This window comes from Eumetopias jubatus, unplaced genomic scaffold, assembly GCF_037043125.1.
Source record: "Eumetopias jubatus isolate StellerSeaLion01/CBP00866 unplaced genomic scaffold, mEumJub1_p1.0 scaffold_6, whole genome shotgun sequence".
In the NCBI taxonomy this organism is placed as follows: Eukaryota; Metazoa; Chordata; class Mammalia; order Carnivora; family Otariidae; genus Eumetopias; species Eumetopias jubatus.
This window is the reverse complement of record NW_028274812.1, coordinates 105,798,356-105,822,469: the sequence shown is the minus strand read 5'-3', so window position 1 is coordinate 105,822,469 and position 24,114 is coordinate 105,798,356. Positions and strand designations below refer to the sequence as shown.

Here is a 24,114-nt window from a genome sequence, read left to right as displayed (position 1 = left end):
TTTGGATTAGGGAAAGCAGGATTACTATGAGGATTGTTTCAATGCTGTCACTGTGTAGTTAGCCCCCAGGAGTCGAGGGAAAGATTAGTGAGAAATCTTTTTAAATTTCACCCAGAGACTAACAGTTAAAAATTCTAAATAGGTCTGACAAAATGGGAAGGATACTAAAATTTTTATCATAAAGACGGTAATCATTTGGCTAATCTTGCTCTGAATTTTTTCTATAGCAAAGTATAAGCCAAGAGATGAAGCATCCTATAATGACAGAGCACAATTAAAACAACAAAACCCAACCACTTCTAGTTTCACACCCGATACATGGAGTGCTCTCATCCGAGCAGAAGTCGGCCTCTACCCTCAGCTAGACGCCCATAGTTCACTAGTGGTTAAGGAAAGCCTAGAAGAATCCTTGAAGAACCATCAGTCAAATGTGCTGTATTAAGCCACAGAATGATAAGGACCTGGGTAAGGTAGGGAATGTTCTATTTTTATAAGATCTGTAACTTTTCATGTCATTAATTAAAAAATCTCTTCTCCAGAAGATGCCTTTCTCAGGTTTAGCAAAGCTTTTATGGCAATGAATATACAGATCTTTACCATTACATACTCAGAACATAGCTCTAGCTATGGCTACAAAACAATCTGATAGAGTCTATAAAGACACGAATGGAAATCAGTCTCAGAACAACGCATTGTATCAACCTTTGGGTTCTCCTGAAGTCATGTAATATTCCCTGTTCTGCCATTTCTAGGCCAGAAAAACACATACTAAATTACATTAATTCTGCTCCATGTAGTTGAAATTACCAAAGGTTTTTTTTGGAGGTATTTTTATTAATACTTCCTGCAGAATGATTTCATAGAGTATTTTTCAATTATGTGATCAAAAATTACCTTCAAAAGAACAAACAGACATACGAGTGTGTTCTCCTGATGAGTCTCTGTCAGAGTCTAACCCTGACATACTCTAGTTTCATGTTTTAAGATGTACCCTAGTTCTGTTCTGTTTCGTGCCCTCTTCACAAACCATACTGAGGCTAATTCTATGGCCCTGTCTGAGGCTAGCCATAACAATTTCTTAAAGAAGTAATGTGCTTTACCTCAGAAGAAACTCAATTTCAAATAAAATAGCAAGCAAAACAGAAAATACATGGCTCCATCACACAACCAATAATCCACCAAGAAGGTTCAAAATTCAAGATCAAATAACAGAATGATAATAACAACCATTTATTGAGCCTGTATTCCCCTTAACAGGGTATACAGTTATCTTTTGATTTGCCACTTATTACTACAGGACCGTGAAGGCAGAAGCCATAATTTGTCTTTTTTATAGACATAACCTCACAGAGTAGGTAGTACAGTGACTTAAAAAGAGTCTCAAAGAATAAATGCCAAACGAGTTCAAGAGTGGAAGGAAGGATGGGTGATCAGCTTGAATCCAAAGAAAATGATTTCTACTCATTATACATGCTGTCTTTTAGGGAAAACTTCCTAGAGATCCGAGGAGACTCAAGGTTGTAATGCATCACTCTATCAATCTTGCTGTCATAACGTATGATACTCTATACTTATGCGCCGTTGTGGCTGCCTCTCTGAATTCATTCCTTCTTCCTAAGGCTCCAGGGATCCATGCCTTTGTGAGGAGCCGAGTACACCTTCAGCTTTAGGGATGGCAGCCCATGACTTAGGCTAAGCCAATAAGAACATGTCATCCTACTAGCTACTGTGGGTGCTAGGGGTTTCAGAAGATCTTGTGATGTAAGCATTTTCAGAGTTAATCTTGGACAAAGGCATTTTCTCTATCATAACCTAGAGAACTGGTGCTCCTGTGAGGTCAGTCAGCCAAAAGATTAGGCCAACAAAAACAGAAAAGGGCAGAAAAGAGAGAATTACAGAGAAATGGAGCTACAAATCCAGTGACATATTGTGAACCTCAATATCAAACCTTGCTTGAAGCCAAATCTACCTCAGGTTGTTTACCTGAACCATTTCCCTGTTTAATTCATTTGAAATGGTCTTTTTGTTCATTGCAATCATGCGAAAATGTTAACTGTTTTAAACTTCTTAGATCATTTTTATAGCTCTGAATATAGTCTGTGTCACACCGTGTGGTTATATTCTCCTACTCCTCAATTACATAATATGAACCTATTTAATTTGCTCACAAAGCATATCCTGGCAGCACCATGTATAGACTAAATACTTCTGATGGGTGAAAAAAATGAAAGGGTAAACTGTAGAATCTCAACTGGAGATTAAAAGAAACCACATAAATGATAAATATATAAAATCAAAACAGCATACATTTACATACGCAATTCACTTACAATCTCGTCACCCGATGACAGCCACTGTTAGTTAGCATGTGGGTATATAACCTTCCAGTCTTCATTTCAATGTGTGAGGGAATATACACATTCCCTTTTTATTGGTTAACAATGTTCTCCTGTCCCACTTCCACTATTAGAAGTAGTGGATGAACAGCCTTGAGTATAAGAATGTGCATATGATCAAAATTTCTGATTACATCTTAAAGAGAAATTACCAAATGTGGGTTTACTGGGTTGAAGTAGATGAATGCTTCTAAATGATATTTAATAGTTTCTGATTTCTATTAAACTTCATTTACACCAACAGTTAATGTGTACCCAATTCCACCTTACTACTGACCATTTTATAAGTGAAAATGGCATTGGTTTATTAAAAGCAACCAGATATTTTGCATGCTTATTAGTTATTTTTATTTCTCTGTCTGTGATTTGTCTATTACTTTTCTACTGGAATGTTTTCTTATTGACTAAAAGATTATTTTGTCACGTTTTTACATGAGTTTGCTTTTCAATTTTGTCTTTCTTTTTCTGATATCTACAAGTTATATAATTTTTATGTCATCAAATTTAACAGTCATTTCCTTTGTGGTTTTTTTTGTCTCCAAACTGGGCTTTCTTTTCAGAAGACTTTAATATAGATTCTGTTTCCACTATTGAAAAATTCACAATATATATTTGCATATAAAAGCCTCTGAAAGGTCCCAAAAGAAATCTCAATTTCTTAGTTTAGGATTTTCACAAATTTATTTGAAAATAGACCACGCCCCCGTCCCCACCCCCAACAGTGCACCTGTTAACATCTTGAGTAGTTCTTTAAATGCTTGTTTAGAAAACAAAAGCCTGGAAAGTCCTTCCACATCCCCCAATTGATAGTTACCTGTGTTTATTTACACTTTTTTTTAATGGCTTTACTTTTCATACCTAGTGCTTTAATCCACCTGAATTTATTCTGATACAAGTATAAGGTTGGGAACTATCTCTTTTTTTTTCTTTCCAAATGTTATTCAACTGTGTGGTATCTTTCTCCGATTGATTTCCAAAGCTACCTTTATTGTGATTGAATTGCTCTCTATACTTATGTCATTGGCAATATTCTTTTTGTTGGTATGCTTATTGGGTTCTACACCAGTACCACACTATTTTGATGATAGTAATTTTATGAAATGTTGTATCTGGTAGGATAAACTGAACTCTGCCCTCTACTCTTCTTTAATGAAAATTTCTTTGCTTATCTTTTTTATCACTTAAAATAACCTCTAATATCATTTGAGAGTCTTAAAAAAAATTCTGCTGAGATTTTTGTTAAAGTTACATTAAGCTAATAATTTGGGAACAACTGATACATTTATAATAGTCCATCTTTGTATCCATGACCAGATTATTTCTTCACTTACATACTCCTCATATCTCAGTACATTACAAAATATTACTTTCATATTTCTCTTATATTTCTTGTTAATATGAAGTTCCCCTCCAAATAAACTTTGTCCTTTTATTTTGATTGAGATTGTCTTTCTCCTCATTTTTACTAACTCTTACTGAAATATGGAGGAAACTACTGATTTTTAAAGTATCTATATGATTTAATGAAGACTTTAATTGGTTCTAATAGTTTTTAGATTGATTCTCAAGGATTATCTAATAAAAACTATATTATCTATACATAATGATAAATTTTGTCTCTTATCAATAGCTGTGCCTTTATTGCACTGGTTAATGCTTCCTGAACTCTGGCAAATAAAAATGATTATATGGGCATTCTAGAATTTAATGGAATTCTGTTAAAATTTTTCAAACTATAATGATGTCTGTTCAATAGAGTGAGATATTCTTTACATTGATATGGAGGTACTTTTCTATTTCTAGTTCATTGAGAATTTCTAAAAGGAATAGGAAGTGAATTTTGTCCAGTCTTTTTTATCACCTCCTTATCCATATGATTGTTTTCCTCTGACCTAGTTATTGGGTATATAACACTAATGTATTTTCTAATATTAAGCATGCTTGAATTCATGAAAATAATCTCATTCGGTCATGGCACATTTCTTATTATATATACTGGTAAATTAAAATTGCTAATATTTTAAGATTCCTGCATCCATTTTCATAAATGAGATTATATTATGATACTTTGTAAAATTTAATGCGTTTTCCTTATTTTCTTTACTCTGAGATAGCTTATATAGCATGGTAATGAACTGTTTTATGAATATTTAAAAGAGCTTTTCCATAAATCATTTTGGATTCATAGGCTTTTGAGGACATAATTCTTTAAAAACGTTTAGCATTTCTTCCAAGTTTACTGATCTATCCAAGTTTTCTATGACCCGTTGAGTAAAACTAATCATTTATGTTTTCTTAGGAAGATACTCATTCCCTCAGGCTTTTCAAATGTTAGTAACAGAATTATATGTGAACTGATTTCTCCAGTCTATGGCTAGATCCACACTCCTTGATAATTTTAGCAGCTATCTTTTCTTTTCATTTTTCTTATTGAGACTTGTTACAGATTCATTCCGCCATTTTGTTCTTATTTTTGCAAAGAGTTCCTTAAATTGGTAAATTTAATTATTTGTTTTCTAAGTTTATGCGTTTATTTTTATATTTTCATTTTTCCTGTTTTCTCTTTTCAATGTAAAATTTCTTTTTTTTTTTAGAGAGAGAGAATATGTGCAGGAGTGGTGGGGGAAGGGCAGAGGAAGAGAGAAAATCTTTAGCAGACTCTACGTTCATCATGGAGCCCCATGCGGGGCTCAATCTCATGACCCTGATATCATGATTTGAGCTGAAATCAACAGTTGGACACTTAGTTAAGTGTTAAGTTAACTCAGTCAGTTACTGAGCCATCTAGGTGCCCCTTGATGTAAAATTTCTAATTTTAGTTGAATCATTTATTTTAATTTTCCCCAATTTAACAAAGGCTTAAAAGCTAAAAAGTTGCCTGTGTTTTAAATAAAGTTTTGTCTAAATTTTGTAAATTTTACATGGACTATTCTCAGTGCTGTTATTGCCCAACTAGCCAATGGTAGTGATTTTTAATCTGTTGTGGGTCCACTAGTTGCTCCTATTAGTTGTTGGTTTCTTCTTTTTAAATTTTCGATTAGGGTTTTATATGTTTAACTTCTCTTACTATTTTCAGGTTTTCTTTTTTCGCTCTGGTAGGGTAATGTGCTCTATAAATTTGTACATTTTTGAAATCTGTTGACCGTGAGAGAAAGACTCCTGTGATGTTCTGAAATGATTTTTCCATGAAAAAGATAATGAAACCCCTTCTTTACTGATGATATACAGATCCCTTATGTAAAATCAAAGAAGTTCTTCTGATTGAGGAAAGTGTGGGGAGAGGAGAGAGGCTAGAGAACCACCAAACTTCTCCTTACCTTCCCTAAAGAGCAGCTTGGAGTCCTTGGAGTTACCTGGATAAGATTTTAAAACCGCTGCTCATTTATAAAATGTTTTATATGCATCTATAGATAAAGTTAAATTTTTATTATTAAAAATTTTCCCCACAGTCAATCTGTTAACGACTGAAATAGTGTGTTTCAGTCTTAACAAATGCATTTCTCTGACCTCTTCCTGAATTACTGGAAGCTTGTACTTTTGTATATTTCAATTCTCTGGAATTTGATGATTGATGATTAACATTTTGTATTTACTCTCTTCACCACAGGTAGCATCACTTAGTAACATAAAATTACTGACATTGTTCTCTTTTAAAGCTTTTCCCCTGGAATCTTTTCTCTGAACTAATAATTGCTACTATTAGCATCTGAGTTTGTCTGATATACCTTTGATTGTTCTTTTACTTTTACATTAAAAAAATCTACTAAAACTATATTTCTATTCTTATAGAATACACACATGCAGGCATAACAGTATGTATGTAAAAGTATATGTGTTCCTATATATATCATCTCTACGTAGGCACATAAACTATATCTTTCCAGTATATCAATTCTGTATTTCTTAATCTCATGTACACTTAAATTTCAAACTTTTTTCTGGGTTTCATTTTGAAACTTAATGTTTTTAATTTTTTTCATATTTGTAAATATCATTTACCTTACTAGGGTTAGCCTTTTTTCTTTTATGATGAATCTTATCTACGATATTTTTGAACTCCTAGTCTTATAGGCATTTTATTTCACTTTCCATTGTAATTAAAAAATAATAATAATAGATAGAGAAGGGGAATGGTAGAAAGAACAGACTGCAAAACCAGGAGAAGATGGAGAACGTCTATAGCAACCCACCTCTCTGGCTTCTTCAGTGAGTTTTCCAATATACTTAGCTCCACAAAGGACAACACTGGATTTCAACCTCCCCAGGGATCATAACCTCATTATTCTTGGGGCATAACTGAATGGTGAACCTGATTTCTCTGATCATTCAGATTTTATGAGAAATTTTGTGTTTTAAAATCTATGGCCAATCACTTTAGGTTAAATTCAGATGGCCACCTGGAGTGTTATTCAATTTTAAGCCAATTAAAAACATTTTTAAGTGATCTTAAATTTTATGTATTCTACTCTGCTTTATTTCTGGATTCCAGTGTCAGGCCTCTGAGGTTTTAGCACCTTAATTAAAGTCTGGTCTCTCTGATGGGCTTTAATCTTTGCTTTCTTGTTTACTTTTATCAATTTGAAGATTAGTCAGAAGGTAGAGTTCACTCAACTTTTTAAAGATTCATTGTTTATATCCCTTTCCCAAACCTAGTAGTTTATTAGACCAGATATTTTACTTGATTGATGATAAACTTGAGCTTCTCAGGTTCCTTCACAGTAGAGCAGCTGGGTCTTAGGCAAGGCTCTTCTGTGAGTGACCACAATCACTCCATTAAGAAAACCCAAAGATGGGGTGCCTGGGAGGCTCAGTAGGTTAAGTGTCTGACTTCGGCTCGGGTCATGGCCTCAGGGTCCTGGGATCAAGCCCTGCTTTGGGCTCTGCGCTCACTGGGGAGTCTACTTCTCCTTCTCCCTCTGCTTCTGTCCCTGCTCATGCTCTCCCCCCACCAAATAAATAAATAAAATCTTTAAAAAACAAAAAAACCCAAAGCTATTTGCAGTTTTTTGTGCCCACCTTCTTGGCCTTTGGTTGACACAACCACATTTAATTGATTAACACTCAAAAGATTAGAACGTAAGAAACAGGATCAACAGTAAAACACACCTGTGTCATTCTGGGGTGGAGGTTAAGTGGAGGAGCTGAGAGGAGCTGTGAGCATTCAAATGTATTATTATGCTTACCAAATCCCTGCTTCTGTTTCCTAGCCCCTCGAAAGCAATTCTGAACATTATTTAATCTTTATTTGAGAATTTGTAAGGATCTTCAGAGACAATGGATCATAGATCTCTACTATACATATACCTAAGTGTTAAAAACTTGGTGTTGGAGGAAAACTAAAATAGGGTAAGAGTTAGATAACTGTCATGATGAAGGACAAGCAATTAGAAATGGAAGTAAAAATCCAGAGTTTTTATATTTCAAGTCATATAATCTTTAATAGTGCTGAAGTAAATTATGACCGAAACACAAAGCCAGGCACACATAGAAATCACCTAAAACAACAGGAAAGAACTCATTTTTTTTTTTTTTTTGTATACTCGCTCAATGTCTTGAGTAAAAGCTAGGATCCCAGGTGGGTTTTTATGTCTATAAAATTTTTTTCTCTTCTAAAGTATGTTTAAATGAAAAAAAAAGGAAAGAAAAGCAAAACAATAATAAGCTTTGTTGGTAGGTCTATACTATTTTCATACATTCTTGGGAAGAAGGTAGCAAACAAAATTTCTGCAACAGTAAGTGATGCTTAGAGAAAAATGAAATCACAGAGTGATGCCAGGACTGATTATTTCACTGCACTTGAAAAGCAGAGATTGCAGTCTGTGAGTCCAAAGTGGTTTCATATGGACTGCTGCAGTTGTGGTTTATGCTTGAAACTATAACCTGTCAAATTAGAAGCAGGCAAGGCCGATGCTCTTAACGGTTCCACTTTCTACTCTCTGTAGTTATGTCTATAAGTTCAGCACTTTTTATTCAGTTAAACTCTGTTATTTGGATGAGTAGAATCTCAAAACTGCTCTTTGTTATCTTGGTTAGAGAAGATTTTAGTTATGATAGAAAGCTTAAAGATCTGCCAATCTGATTTTTATTACATAGATGAAGCTGACTTGCGTTGTAACCATTTTCACCAACTATTGATATTTTATTATCCTGGTTACCACTATGTAATAGATAACTACAGGGAAGAGGTAGATAAACTACGTCAGTTCCCACGCTTTTCCTCTTCTGCCTTTCCTGTTACTTTATTGACTTTAACTTGTACCTTATTGACTCAACATTTTTTCAAGCCTACAGTAGCCTGCTATTATGAGCTTAGTGTTAACAACATGCTCCATTTCTTCTCTTCTCCTTGATTATGGAATGCCCTTCCAGGCAGTGGGCTTGGTTGACAGAGATTTTCCCATCAAAACTGAGAAGCTACTTGTTCTATTTTATTAATGTTTCACGCAGAGTCCTTCCTTAGTGAATCTTTCTTAATGCCCATTAGTGTAATATAAAAATGTTTTTTTAAAAAAGCATAAACAATATTTGCTCTCTGTATAATGCATTGTAAGTGAAACCATTCCACTAAACAATCATATCCTGTTTAGGCCAAAATGACATCAGAAATATATGTTTATCATCTGCTTTGGACAACTGAGCATGATTTTGGCCCACGGCGAAGTTGAACTAAAACCATTTGCAGTTGCCCCAAACCAAGATAACCACACATTTTTAAGGTAATTGATACCTAAAGAGAACATTGCCTTCAGATCACAGTTCATGATCTAAGCATACTAATTCTTTAAAGAAGGTTGTTAAAGCTTATTAAGCATGTATGTCTATTGGACTTCCTCCAGAATTTAACATGAAATAATTATATTTTTAGCATGCATAGAGATTATTAGCATGGTCTTTTGGAGTTTTGGAATTCCTTCTCTTGCCCAATTTAAAGAGAAGGGGAAAAATGGAGATTTTTTTTTTTTTTTTTACATGTAGAAGTATAAGAAGAAGGGTGATAGGAATAATGCTTTGTATTTTGGAAGGCACTCAAATAAAATCAGTCATTTTTATTTTTGAATAAGTATTTAAGGAAACAATAATTTTATGAATAGATAGCTTAGGCAAATAGAAGGAGCACAATTTTCATATGTGTTGTGAAAACATATCCAGGGAACCCAAACACACAGGACTAACTTTGTGTTACGGGGCTATAAGCACATAATTGCCCTGGATACTACCTTAGCTAGCGAGTCTATTCATAGCCTGAAAGATAGCTCTTCATGCTATATGCCAACACGAAAGTGGGAATATTGCCTTTGCCCACAAAGATAACTGGATGGTTTGGAACAAAAAATAAGTTTGGAATAAAATAATACCAGTAAAAGTTAGGTCTAGCAAGAAGCTTAGGGAAATCTACTCATATTTAGAGGAGGAAAGAGAGAAACAGAGCACTGAAGTTGTCTTCCAAAGTCTTGTCTGAAGGCAGAGTCCAATACCCTTAGAGGGAGACTCCGCTGAACCACGCTACTTTCAGACATGCAAACACACTGTTCTGGGCAAATCGGGTAACAATTAAAGAACATAAGAATAGAACCCAATAGCATAAGCACTGCAATGGGTATTCTATTACTGTAAGAAGGGAAGAGTGTACTGTACCTCCATTCTTTCTTGTTTAACTTCATCAATCTCATCATCTTCAAACATTGCCAGGAGTTCCCCTGTTTGGTCAATAGAGTTGAGAAAGTCTTGGGCGATTTTCTGTCTTTTGTTTGCATTATTGCTGCCACTCAGTTTGTCTTTGTGAACATAAGGGAAAGAAAAAAATGTGCTTAATAGGTTTACATCAACACCAATCACTACATGTATTGAATACTGCATATGAAATTCAGAATTGGAGTTCTCTCGAAATAATCTTTAAAGGAAGAATCTTTGCATCCAAAACAAAAGCATAAGCCATGCAGAATTAAATCATTTATTCATGTCATGAGTAAGGTTGAGAGGATAAAAAACCAAATTGTCAATTAACATAGTAAGTTTGAATGGACTGTTAAAATTCCTTACAAAAAAAAAAGAGTCCTTTCAGATTTAGAAAAAGAATCCTGCTATAGCAAGGCTAATAAAGAAAAACAAAGACATAAATAAATAGCATCAAGATTGAGATGTGATATTAAAAGGAGAGAATATTATGTATTTTATTGTGGCAATATATTTGAAGAGAATATATCTGAAGAGTAAAGGGACAAGATCTCACACTTTTTCTCTTAAGAGGTAAAACTATCATGCTTATCTAAAAGCAAAACATAACTTTTAAAAAGTTATTGCAAAAGGTCAAGAAGGTGTTTAATATTGCAATAGGTAATTAATAGTTTAATGCATTAATATCAGTGTGGATTAGGGAGAAAAAAACTAGATTATTTTTTATTTTTTTATTTTCTTTAATGATTTATTTGAGAGAAAGAAGGAGAGAGAGAGAGAGAGAGAGAGCATGAGGGGGGTTGGGTCAGAGGGAGAAGGAGACTCCTGCTGAGCAGGGAGCCCGTGAGGGACTCGATCCTGGGACTCCAGGATCATGACCTTAGCCGATGGCCGTTGCTTAACCAACTGAGCCACCCAGGTGCCCAAGAACTAGATTATTTTTTAAAGTGATAAAATACATGGGCAGATACCAAAGAAAGAAAACCCAAATATCTTAGGGTGAAAGCATCCAATCTTTCACCATTAAGTATGATGTTAGCTGTGGGTTTTCCATAGATATCTGTCTTGGTCTGTTTATAGCACAGACCATAATAAATATATAAATATATCACAGACTGGATGGCTTAAAAACAAGTATTTATTTCTCACAGTTCTACAGGCTGGAAAGTCCAAGATCAGGTGCTGGCAGACCTGGTACCTGATGACTGCTTCCTGGTTTGCAGATGGACTGTCTTCTCCTATCCTCACATGGCCGAGAGCTAAAACAAACTCTTCTGTGTCTCTTCTTTAGAAGGGCACTAATCCCATTCATGAAGGCCCCTCCCTCATGGCTTAATTGCTTTCCAAAGGCTCTACCTCAAAATACCATCACATTGAGGATTGGAATGCAACATACCAATCAATTCTGGAGGGACACAAACATTCCATTCATAGCAATGAACTTAATCAAGTTGAGAAAGTTCCTTTCTCAGTTTTTTGAGTGTTCCTCTCATGAAAGACTTTTGAATTTTTTTCTAATGATTTTTCTACATTTATTGAGATGATCATGTGATTTATGACCTTTATTCCACCATATGATGTATTACATGAATTGTTTTCTAAATTTAAACCAATCTGCCATTCCTGGGATAAATCCCATTTGGTCATGGTGTATAATCCTTTTTAAATGTTGCTGGATTTGGTTTGCTAAGTATTCTGTTAGGGATTTTCACATCTATATTTAAAAAGACATTACAGCATCCTACTGAATCGGAAAAGATATTTGTAAATGATGTATCTGCTAAGGGGTTAATATCCAAAATATACAAAGAACTTATACAATTCAATAACAAAAAACCCCAAATAATCTGATCAAAAATGGGCAAAGGAGCTGAACAGATATTTTTCAAAGAAGATATACAGGTGGCCAACAGACATGTGAAAAGATGCTCAACATCACAAATCAGGAAAATGCAAATCAAAACCACAATGAGAGATCACGTTACACCTGTGAGAATGGCTAGATTAAAAAAGGGCAAGAAATAACAGTGTTGGTGAGATGTGGAGAAAAAAATAACCCTCATGCATTGTTGGTAGGAATGTAAATTGATATAGCCACTAGGGAAGATGGTATGGTGGTTCTTCAAAAAACTGAAAGTAGAATTACCATATGATCCAGTAGTTCTACTACTAGGTATTTACCCAAAGAAAATAAAAACACTAATTCAAAAAGATAAATACACCTGTATGTTTATTGCAGCATTATTTATAATAATTAAACTATGGAAACAACCAAAGTGTCCATCAATAGATGACTGGATAAAGAAGATGTAAACACACACACCACACACACACACACACACACACACACACACACACACTGTAATATTACTCAGCCATACACACAAAAAATGAGATCTTGCAATTTGTAACAAAATGTATAGACCCAGAGGGTATAATGCTAACTGAAGTACTTCAGAAAGAGAAAGACAATCTCATGATTTTACTCATATGTAGAATTTAAGAAACAAAGAAAAAAAGACAAATGAAAAAATAGACTCTTAAATACAGAGAACAAACAGGTGGTGGCCAAGGGGGAGATGGGGTGAGGAAATGGGTAAAATAAATAAAGGAGTTTAAGAGGTAGAAACTTCCAGTTACAAAACAAATAAGTCACGGAGATGGAAAGTACAGCATCGGGAATAGAGAAAAGCAATGTATTAGTCTTTAGTTTTCATTTTGTGTGATATCTTTGTCTGGTTTTCATATCAGAATAATACTGGCCTTGTAGAATGAGCTGGGAAAGGACTGGTCTTAATTGTTCTTTAAACATTTGGTAGAATTCATCATAAGGTCATTAGGCCTGGGTTTTTCCTTGGGGAAGTCTTAAAAGTACTAATTCAAATAATTTACTTGCCATAGGTGTACTCACATTTTCTGTTTCTTCTAGATTCAGTTTCAGTAGCTTGTGTTTTCATAGGATATAAAGTAGGTATTTATAGAATTGGTTATATTAACCATTGTATTTACCATTTCTGCTTCTTTTCATTTCTTTCTGTAATTTGAGCAGCCATCTTGTGTCACTCCTTCCTCCAATACAGCTTTGTTACCACTCGCCTCACTTATGTTGTTACTGTCAAATATATTGTAATATATATCTACATGTATATATATATCTACATGTTATAGACTTGACATTACAATTATATATATTGTTTCATACATCGTTTTTTTAAATCAGTTAAGAGGAAGAAAGGAAAACATGTGCAATTATATTGTCTCTTATGTTTTACTTACATAATTACCTTTACAGGTACTTTTGTGTGTGTGTGTGTGTGTGTGTGTGTGTGTAATCAAATTATTGTCTGGTGCCACTTGCTTGAGCCTGAAGAACTTACTTTCATATTTTTTTATGTGGATTTGCTACCAAGAAATTCACCCAGTTTTTGTTTATCTGGGAATATATTTTATTTTGCCTTCACTTTTAAAAGATAGTTTTGCTGGGTATGTTTCTTGGTTAACAGTTTTTTCTTTCAGCAATTTGAATATGTTGTTTCACTGCTATCTGACCTATATTGGTGGTTTTCTTTTCTTTTTTTTTTTTTGATCTATAGTGTTAATGAGAAATCAGCTGTTAATACTTGTGGAGTTCGATTGTATGTGATGAGGTGCTTTTCCCTTGCAGCTTTTGTGAGTTTCTCTTTGTCTTAGTCTTCCTACATTTCTAGAAGAATATGTGTGAATGTGGATCTCTATGTGATTATCCTAATTGGAACCCCTTAAGCTGCTTGGATGTAATGATTGTCATCAAAGTTGAGAAGTTTCAATCACGATCTGTTTGAAGATTTTTTCTGCTCCTTTTTATCTTTTTCTTTCCTTCTGGTAGTCCCATTATGTACATGTTGGCTCATATCAGGATGCCTCAAATTTCTCTGTTAATTTTTCTTCATTCTTTTTTCTCTTTGTTTTTCATACTGCATAATCATTAACAGTCTGTCTTCAAGTTCACTGATTCCTTCTTCTCACTTTAAAGCTACTTTTGAGCCTCTTTACTGAATTTTTCATCTTAGTCATTGTGCTTTCCAACTCCAGAATTTGCATTTGTTTCTTTTTTATGATTTGTATCTTTAATCATTTTTAAAATTTTTATTTAAATTTCAGTTAGTTAACATTCAGTATAATATTAGTTTCAGGTATACAATATAGTGATTCAACACTTCCACACAACACCCAGTGCTCATCATGACAAGTGTATGCCTTAATTTCTCTTAATTGATATTTTCTATTTTGTGAGACACTTTAATCACACCTTCCTTTTGTTCCTTAAAAATGGTTTCCTTTGTTCTTTGAACACATTTATGATAGCTACTTTGAAGTTTTTGTGTGCTAAGTCCAACATCTGGGCTCCCTCAAAGGCAGTTTGTGTTGTCTGCTTTTTTGTTCCCTTTTTATGGATTACACATTCCTGTTTTTTTGCTTGTCTAGTATTTAGTGGTTATTGTTGTTGAAAATGGACATTTTATCTTATAGCAACTCTAAATAATAATTCCCTCTTCTTCCTGGGGCCTGTTGTCATTGTTTGCTTGTTTGGTTGTCTGTTTAGTGATTTGGCTTGACTGGTTCAATAAAATCTTTTTTTCTCACAGCATGTGGCCTCAGAAGTTGTTCCCCAGACAGCATAACTGTGAGCATGCAACTGGTCTCCTCATTCACCAGGGATGACTGTGGTGTTAGGTTCTCTTTGGCTGTCACTTTCCCTGATCTCTACTAAGTTTCTGGCTGGTTTAATTCTATGGGTATCACATACAGCTTTTAGCTTCCACTGACTTCTGGCTGATTGCTCTACTGTTTTTGATAATACTCTTGGGCATTTTCCACAGATTGGTCTGAATAATGTCAGGCCCCTTTGCAGAGTCCAGATATTGCCGGCCTTTACATTTTGCTCTGACCCCAGAAAGACTCTTCTTAGCTGTCTCTTCCATTTGTTTCCTCTGTTAAACCTTTAGCTGACACACTATTTTGTTTGTTGTTACTCATATCACATAGCTTCCAGCTTCCTCTTAATTACTAACCATTAGGATTTCCACAGTTTTCTATACCACCCTTAGGTATGAACTTCCACATGCTCGGTTCTAAAAAGTCAGTCCTCACAGAGAAAGCTGCAGAACTCTCTGTTATCAAAGTCTGCCTCTCCCTCTGGGCTAAACCTCTGCATCACTGTACTGGAGCTGGGGGTAGAAATAGCAATTGGCTTTTCCTAGAAAGACTCCTAGATCTGTGAGTGGATAGCCAGGCAGGGATGGTAGTCCACTGTCTTCTAGGCTTGTCCCTTCTGGTGTGGAGCTTTATTCCCCATGAGCAAGCTAGGGTGGGGCAATCAGGGGCCCAGTATTCTTAGCCTACCATGTCTGGGGTAGAGCTTTCCTGTGAACAGAGAACGAGTGGAAGCTCCAGTCCTTTTAACTGTGCCTGCATGGAATACAGCTTCTGCAACATGGAGCCAGAGGAGATGAGAGATGCCAACCTCCTGGGGGGAAACTGTTGCCCTGGACTGGTAGCTGAAGAATCAGCTGTCCAATGTTCTTGGAAACACTTGCCCAGAGTAAAGCTTCTACCATACTGAGCTGAGGTGCCAGGAGGGAAGAAGAAGGATAATGGGAGCAGGTCATGGCTCAAATCAAACAGACTCTCACTGTTATTAATGAGATTTGGATTTTCTTAAATATGTACTTCTCCATTTGCTATATATGCTTAGGAGAACTTCTAGAGACTTTAAGCCATTACTTTTTAAAGTTTTCACCAGTAAAATGTGTTTCACTAGGGAAAGAGTCTATCCTCATATGGCCATTCTCCAAAGTCCCACCTCAGTATTAGATATATTTTACTGGTTACTTTATCGTGTAAGTTATATCAACTATTTTAAAACTTTATATGACACAAAAAACTAGATAGTTTAAATGAAAATAAAGAGATGAGATCTGAAATAAATAAGGAGAAGGTATCAGACTGATAGGATAGTGTTTGTACAAGTGAATGCTAATCTCACCACTCTGAGCTTCTTGGTGTTCTGAGTTTGGTATTAAAAGCTATCATTTATTCAATGTCAGGGATGTATCAGGTTATTTTTTTTTTTTTAATTTTTTTTATTGTTATGTTGATCACCATATATTACATCATTAGTTTTTGGTGCAGTGTTCCATGATTCATTGTTTGTTCATAACACCCAGTGCTCCATGCAGAACGTGCCCTCCTCAATACCCATCACCAGGCTAACCCATCCCCCTACCCCCCTCCCCTCTAGAACCCTCAGTTTGTTTTTCAGAGTCCATCATCTCTCATGGTTCGTCTCCCCCTCTGACATACTCCCCTTTTCTTCCTCTCCTGTTATCTTCTTCTTTTTCTTTTTTCTTAAAATATGTTGCGTTATTTGTTTCAGAAGTACAGAACTGTGATGTATCAGGTTATTTTCATACATTATGTTAAACTCTCATAAGAACTCCACCATGAGTGGTATAATTTTTGACTTATGAGAAAACTGATCCTCAAGTTCACATAGAGAGAAAGCAGACAATTGGGACTGACTGGAATCCAGGTCTGTATTCTTTATGCTCTTCAAAAAAGGAAGCATTTAAATTCATCTGGAGAACTATTTTTCAGAAATTAAATTCTATGAGAATTGCAGGAATATTAAATAGGCAACACTGATTAAACATTTGATATGAATATCCTTTCTTTCTTTCTTTCTTTCTTCTTTCTTTCTTTCTTTCTTTCTCTCTTTTTTGCATGGTTATTAAACTTGCTTATTTGCTGAAGGTAAATCAAAATTTACTTCTAAAATTTGTTAACTCTTCAGTTGGTTTTGAGCAGTTTTCTGAAGTTCTTAATCCAGTAGAGTTTGTTTATTTATCAATGTCTTTATTAGCAATGGATACCCACTATGCAGTGACTATATTCAATGCAAAATATTTGAGTTATTCTAAAACACACATATTTATTTTGACGTATTGTTTAGTATGTTTCTGCTTTCACCTTAGCACTGCTTGATTCTGCAACATTAATATTTTTTTCTAAATATTCTGAAACGGGGAATTGAGTTGGAAAATCAGATAAAGAAAATTTTCTACTCTGTGTTGGGCTGTTGGTAAGATTTCAAACAGCACAGTAATAACACACCAAAATGAGGTGACTTTACATAACACTGCATATCAGGTACTTTTTATAATAAATTAAGAAAAACCCATATGTCAATTTCAGAGATATATAATAACAGTTCTGGCTTCCTACACCCACAACAGAAAAATTATGCTTGCTAAGATTAATTATGTTTTGAATCCACATGATTTTCTCAGTTTCACGACATTCTGATATAAAACAGGCCATATGATTAAAAGAACTGACATAGATTACTATGAAGCCATGTAAATAGAAAATCATAAGATTTAACTGCCAACTAAATAGATATTTGGATAATTTCTAAGCTACATTATTTAACAGAAGCACACATATTCTTCTGTGATGGGAAAGTCCACAATGACATTGTATCAGTGTGTCACCCAGCACGCACATGTCACATTGCTCTCAGTTTAGTGTTTTGTTTTTTTTTAGGTTACCTTCCAGAAGGTCATCCTCATCTATGCCCTTGACAATCTTGGATTTGTAGTCTCGGAAAAACATGTACTTTAGCAGTCTTCTAAGCTTTTTCTGTTAAAAATATGAAATAAAAAATCTTATACATTACATTCACTTTACTGATTATAGAATACTATGATAACTAAATTTAATAAAATTGTATTCTAGGATCACTGTGAAAAATACAGCAATTCTTAGCTTAATACTATGGAATAAAAGATGTCATCATATTAAACATAAAAGATAAAATACAAGCATTTTAAAAAGCACTTTTCATTTGTAAGTATCCAAAATGCTCCAGAATTACAGTCGTTGCTTTTTTTTTGGTCTTATAAAAAGTCTTAAATTCTTCCTGAAGATTGTCACAAGTATCACACTCTATCACACTCTCCATACTAAGATAGTTATAGTGATTTATAAACATCTAGACAAGGATTTTGTAACAACTGCTTTAAAAAGCCAAGCAACTCTCCTTTTCATTGTTTTTTATTCTCTGGAAAAATTTTTTTTTTTTATTTAGAAGAGTTGGTTTATGTTTTATATTTCTGAAAAACATTCTATAATCTGAGAAATATGTTTTAATGAGACTCAAAGCTGATGAATGATAGTTGGGTCTTGATGGTTTTCTTTAAGTTTATTAGAAGACCATAATACTGCTTAACTTAAAAGGTAACTAACTGATAATACTTTGTAATATGTTATGTGCTTGGTTCCTGACCTTCAGGTTTAAGATTCCAAATTATGGCTGAAATATAGTGCATTTCACAAAGTTCTTTTACATGCATCTTATTTGATCAACCTTGAAATACAGACAAATATAATCATCTCCTTTTTATATACAGGGAAACAGGTTACAACTAGAGGTTAGTAGGGCCAGAAGTAGAACATAAGCTTTGGACTTCAGTTTCTTTATTTACAATTTTAAGTAAAGTGCCTACCATATAGGACCACTGGGATGAATAAACGAAAGAATGAGTGAAGGTACCTAGAGCAAGATAGTAGACAGTAAATAAATACTGCTTGAATATAAAATGGAATTAGGAAGAGAAAAAACATACACCTATAAATAGTTCTTCTGCTCCCCTTCTTTTCTCTTTGCTCTGATTGTATTCAATACTTTAGATTTTATTTTGTCTTATGTTAAACCTACGTAAACTACTTTACTTTTGTTTGGAACATGTCAGCAGATAAATATAATTATTATTTTGAAAAGAAAGATGAGAACTCTGGCAGCTATATTACAGCTATGTTCTCAGTTGATGAAAGGATTCTGGTTAAGAGTCCTTCTGGGCACTAGAGGGGCCCTGTCAGTTAGTGTATGTTCCTATAGTATCACCATGATTTTAAATGTTGATTTTCCCAAAAGGCAGGAGAAAGTGTCAATGTGGACTGTTTTTTGTGCTAGCCTCTTTACCTCTGTCATGAAAAAGAAAAGTTGATTGGACATATTCTGTAAAGTACTAATACTAACTCCACTGTTCTCCAGGGGCCTTCATGAAGGACCTTGGCTCCAGGTCCTCATTTCTGTCAAAGGCAAGCTCCTTCCACACAGCAGCACTGCTGCCCAGTGTCTATTACTTCTTGGTCCTCTAAGTATAATGAAGTCACCAAATCCTGTACTCTTTACTGTCTCCCTGAAATCTGCTTTCCTATCCACTTCCAGAGCCATCATGCTCACCACATTTTGCCTTGATTACTGAACCAGCATCTTGGCTAGTTCCTTTGCATTTGGTCCATTCTATGTACAACTGCATGAGTCTCAGACACCTCCACTTCAACAAATCCTTCTGCCTCTCGTCTAATCACACAACTTTGGAAATCCTGCTTCTTTAACTAAATCATACAGATTTCCTAAACCAGATTATAGCTTCTTGATAGTGAAGACATTTCTTTTCTCTTCCTTCATATTCCTCATAAGATCAAATTGTTAATAAGAATTTATACAATTTAATGGTAGACGAGTCATGGTGTGGTTTGTAGGTTTCTGAATCTTACTCTATGAGGAAGACAGAAAATACTTGATCTAAGTTTAGTCAACCTTCAGTCAAACAGAATTAAAAGATTTCACAGATATAAAGTAACTGGATATTGGAAAGGGTGTTAACAAGGTTCTCCAAAATGTTAATGGAATGTCTTCTGATAAAAAACAAACAAACAAACAAAAAACTACAAAAAAAACCAAAACAAAACAGCCACGAGCATACAAAAATGGTGGAAGAGGAATGGGTACGTGTAATGAAAAGGCCAGGGAAAAACAATGAAGAAGTGAAAGATGGACCATCAGAAACAAAACACTGCCTGCTCACTGGGGATAGCAGCTACCATACATAACACATGGTAGTTACTCCACTAGTTTTTGTACATGTAACTTTTAGATGACACCGTTATTAAAAACATGTAAAACATTATAAAATATTTTCAACTAGCTACTCGTGGGAGATAGGACAAAACTAGACAGGTAAATATCAGCTTAAATATTTTATTTTATTTTTTTTATTTATTTTTTTAAAGATTTTATTTATTTATTTGAGAGAGAGAGTGAGAGATAGAGAGCGCAAGAGGGAAGAAGGTCAGGGAGAAGCAGACTCCCCGCTGAGCAGGGAGCCCGATGTGGGACTTGATCCCGGGACTCCAGGATCATGACCTGAGCTGAAGGCAGTCGCTTAACCAGCTGAGCCACCCAGGTGCCCAGCTTAAATATTTTAATTACCAGAGTTCAAAGAGTAAGAAAGGTAGACCTTTACCATAAAAACTCTAGACATTATTATATTGATGCCACTGAAAGACTCATCTTGACTGATTGATTGTTTTCCTATAAATCAGTGTCACAGAATAAACCTTGAAACAAACCCTGGGAAAGCCTGTAATCTTGTGTAAAATTAGAAGAAAAATAAATATGCCACTCAGTTCTATCTCACGTATTCCAACAAAGCACATAATTGATACATAGTGAATATTATGTAGCAATGAAAGTGTTGAAAGAGATAGGGAAGGATAAGTGAGAATTAGTTGGCAGCCTAGATCTACATCAGTGCCCTGGCCCTTGGTGAACAATCAATTCTCTTACAATAAACCATTTTGTGCAAACTATGAAGACTAAAACATCAGTTTAATAGTTGTATTCCAATTTGAAAGCTGTATAAGAATGATACAGTTCCTTATATAAGTGTAATTAAGCACCAAACATGGCATGTTAATACAAGGAAATTGTTTTATATTACCTTATCTTTGCGCATCAAAAACAGAAGGTCTTCAGCAGAGATTACCCTTGCTCCCCGAAGCTGAGAAACTTCAGCGGCTTGCTGTAACTAATAACAAAGAGAACTTAGGATTTTTTTCTCTCCATAATCTAAATTAAGTATACTACAGTCATGATGTCTCAAGAGAGATAAATATTCTAAGAGTTAAAAACCTTTGGGAATAATCTGGCAATCACATTACTGCTTTTGAAAGTGAAATGTCTTATGTTTTAAAGTAAAAAAATGCCATTAAATTAACTTATAAGCCCACCTGTAACTGATACAATAAACAGAAATCCCTGATTTCTTTCATGCAAAAGAAAAATCATGTGCAGCTTCCAGAAATGCATTAATGCACCTGAAAATAATTTTATGAAATTTTATCCTCATATCCATGTGAGCAATGGTTTCACTCAGTATCACTAGTTGAATAAGTATATTATTAATCTGAGCTCCCATGCTGGTATGATTTGAAATAGGCCCATTCAGAACTTTAAAAGATCAACAAAAACAGTAGCTGTTTCTAATATCCAAAGGAAAAAAAATAGTTTTAGTTTTGGCAAGTCTTCAGTGGGCAAAGGATTCAGTCCATAAATCATAATACTGGACTGCATTAATTTCTTTCCACACTAATCACATGCATACAAAAAGTTAACTGTATCTGGAATGTACAACACAAAACATACTGCATGAAAAGTTAGATTCCCCCTGAAATGTTCATCTGGGCCCTTATATCTACAAAGTTGAGAGTTTTCTGGAGTTCAGAAGTCCTAGAAACACAATCTTACTTGAAAATGACCTGGAAAATAAAAGAATGTGAAAAATGATAGTTCTATTTTTTGGCAAAGGCAAAATCGGTTTCTTATTTTGATTAGTTGGAAGGAACATAAAATATGTCCAGATGAAAAAAATAAAGATGCTGGAGAAAACACTACAAATATGTGCCTGTAACTTCTTCCAAATTTGATCAAACCACGGTGATTGCACCACACCATCTCTATCCAATATTATAAAAATATTTACATATAAAGGCTGTTCCTAAATGCATTCTTCTTTGAAGGGAATAAATCTAACATATTCCTGAGAACTAATCTTTAAAAAGTGACACACTGTTATCTTAACAATAATAAGGAATCAAATAGTGCATTTGTACTAGAGAAATTCTGCTCGAATGTTTAAGCGATTTTGCTAAGTAAGCTTCAAACCTTGTCTAAATACACAGACTACAAAATAGACTATAAACTCCCTATGTGTCAGCCTTACCACTGAATTTCCTGGATACTGGTGGTTGGTATATAAACATAATTCTACCTAAATATAGAAATTTAAATTTAACTGTGAGCCATTTAAAAAGAAATCTTGGGGGAAAGGTTTTAAAAAGATGATGTATCTACTCAGAAACCAAAAGTTTTCAGCAGGAAAAATTTGAACATATTTTTCTAAAAACTGGCAGAGTGTCAGGGAAATAAGTGTACATGTTTTTTTTCAAATAAAAACATTTCTATCACAGTATAAAATACACACAATCAGTGTGGAGAAGAATATGGGCTCAGTATCCATTTAAATGTGTGGACGTATATAGGGAACGTACAGGGAACCAGGAGGCAGCCCTGTCAAGTAACTTTTGTTTTCTTTCACAAAGGATGGTGAGGATTTGACAAAGTACTATACAGACGGAAGTAATTTCACCTATGTTAAGAAAGGATCAGGAGAAGTATATATATCCCAAAAGTTTCCCCAATTAATCACTTATCCATACTACATATCAATAAATCATCTGTATTTATAATCCTCTTCAAAATGTCAGTTTACAAACACATTAACCAGGAAAAAATAGAAAATGGAAAATAAAGGCATAGGACACTTGGACATTTTAAAACACCTTTGAAAACCAGTAGATGACTACCATAGGGATCTGGAATTTATGTCATGGTATGTGGTCATAATTAGCAGGAAAATTTAACTTTAGTTTTCATCTATCCGATGCACTAATTTCCTTCACCTAACTTTGTGCCCTTACTAGCACGGGCGCTGCTAGAATTCTCCTAATACGCCCCGGACTTTCAAGAAGTGACTCCTCAGGACTGAACATGATCACTGTGCTACTTCAAACCTATCTGCCTTGATGTGCCTCATGCTCCAAAATTACCTCTCCCAAACTCTGACCTCTTCTCTATAAAGTGAGGTGAGCAATCTTATCAGCTAATTACAGTGATCACACAGTAGAACTGTGTATTACACATTGGCTTCCTTCTAGAAATTTTTGTTCATGCCCACCAGAAAAGAATAAAGAAACACCTCTTTAACAATATAAAGCTTAAAAAGCTTAAAAAACAGGTTAGCAGCTTGTCAGTCCAGTTCCACAGAATGCTGAGCTCAGAATTGGTGCCTTTAACGTGAAAGCAATTCTAGAGCCAGGAAACCAAAATCACAATATATTCCTAATACCTTCAGTGTTAAAAAAATTGATTCTATATTCTAAGAAATCCCTCGATCTCTTAATCTTTGAAACTAAATGGAAGTTGTAATTACTTCACTACTCACTGTTGCAAGCTAAATATTTCTGGTAGTAATTAGAATAACATGAAATAATGGTGCATTTCACAATTTTTTATTATAATGAAAGTAGTATATATTTAATTGTGATATAAAATATGCAAGAAAGAACGGAACACAAAAATACCTTAAGACCAATCACTAGTAGAATGAGTATACAAACTTAATTTTCTTAACTATATGGATAAAGGTATGGTAACAGCAACTTAGTACAATATCGTGCTACAAGACATTATTATTTTACCACAATAGCAACTCAGGTACAGCATGTTTTTTTCTGATAAATATTATTTGTTTTTCAAAGTAAACAAAAAATAATATACTTGTAACAACTGTTTAAAGATTGTTTATTTATTTATTTGACAAAAAAAAGAACAGCAGAGAAGGAACACAAGCAGGGGGAGTGGGAGAGGGAGGAGGCAGCTTCCTGCTGAGCAGGGAACCCAATGCAGGGCTCGATCCCAGGACCCTGGGATCATGACCTGAGCCGAAGGCAGACACTTAATGACTGAGCCACCCAGGCGCCCCTGTAACTGTTTAAAAGACAAAAGTTCCCCTTGCATATTAACACCCATCATGTCTGCATTTTGAAGTATTTTATGACACTTTATTTGGAATTTGAGCATAAACGTCCTTTAAAT

The 24,114-nt window shown here is 34.6% G+C and overlaps 1 protein-coding gene across 3 annotated transcripts in view; it reads right to left on the bottom strand.

The window, feature by feature from the left end:
• The window catches only part of SUPT3H (SPT3 homolog, SAGA and STAGA complex component), a 548,140-nt gene that overhangs the window by 132,060 nt on the left and 391,966 nt on the right, over nt 1-24,114 (bottom strand). For all 3 annotated transcript variants that reach the window (XM_028097860.2, XM_088023956.1, XM_028097856.2), the window contains 3 exons: nt 20,900-20,986; nt 17,660-17,750; nt 10,032-10,171 (listed from right to left, as the gene is read on the bottom strand). In XM_028097860.2, coding sequence (XP_027953661.2) covers nt 10,032-10,171; nt 17,660-17,750; nt 20,900-20,986 — 318 coding nt within the window. The remainder of the gene's footprint in view (nt 1-10,031; nt 10,172-17,659; nt 17,751-20,899; nt 20,987-24,114) is intronic.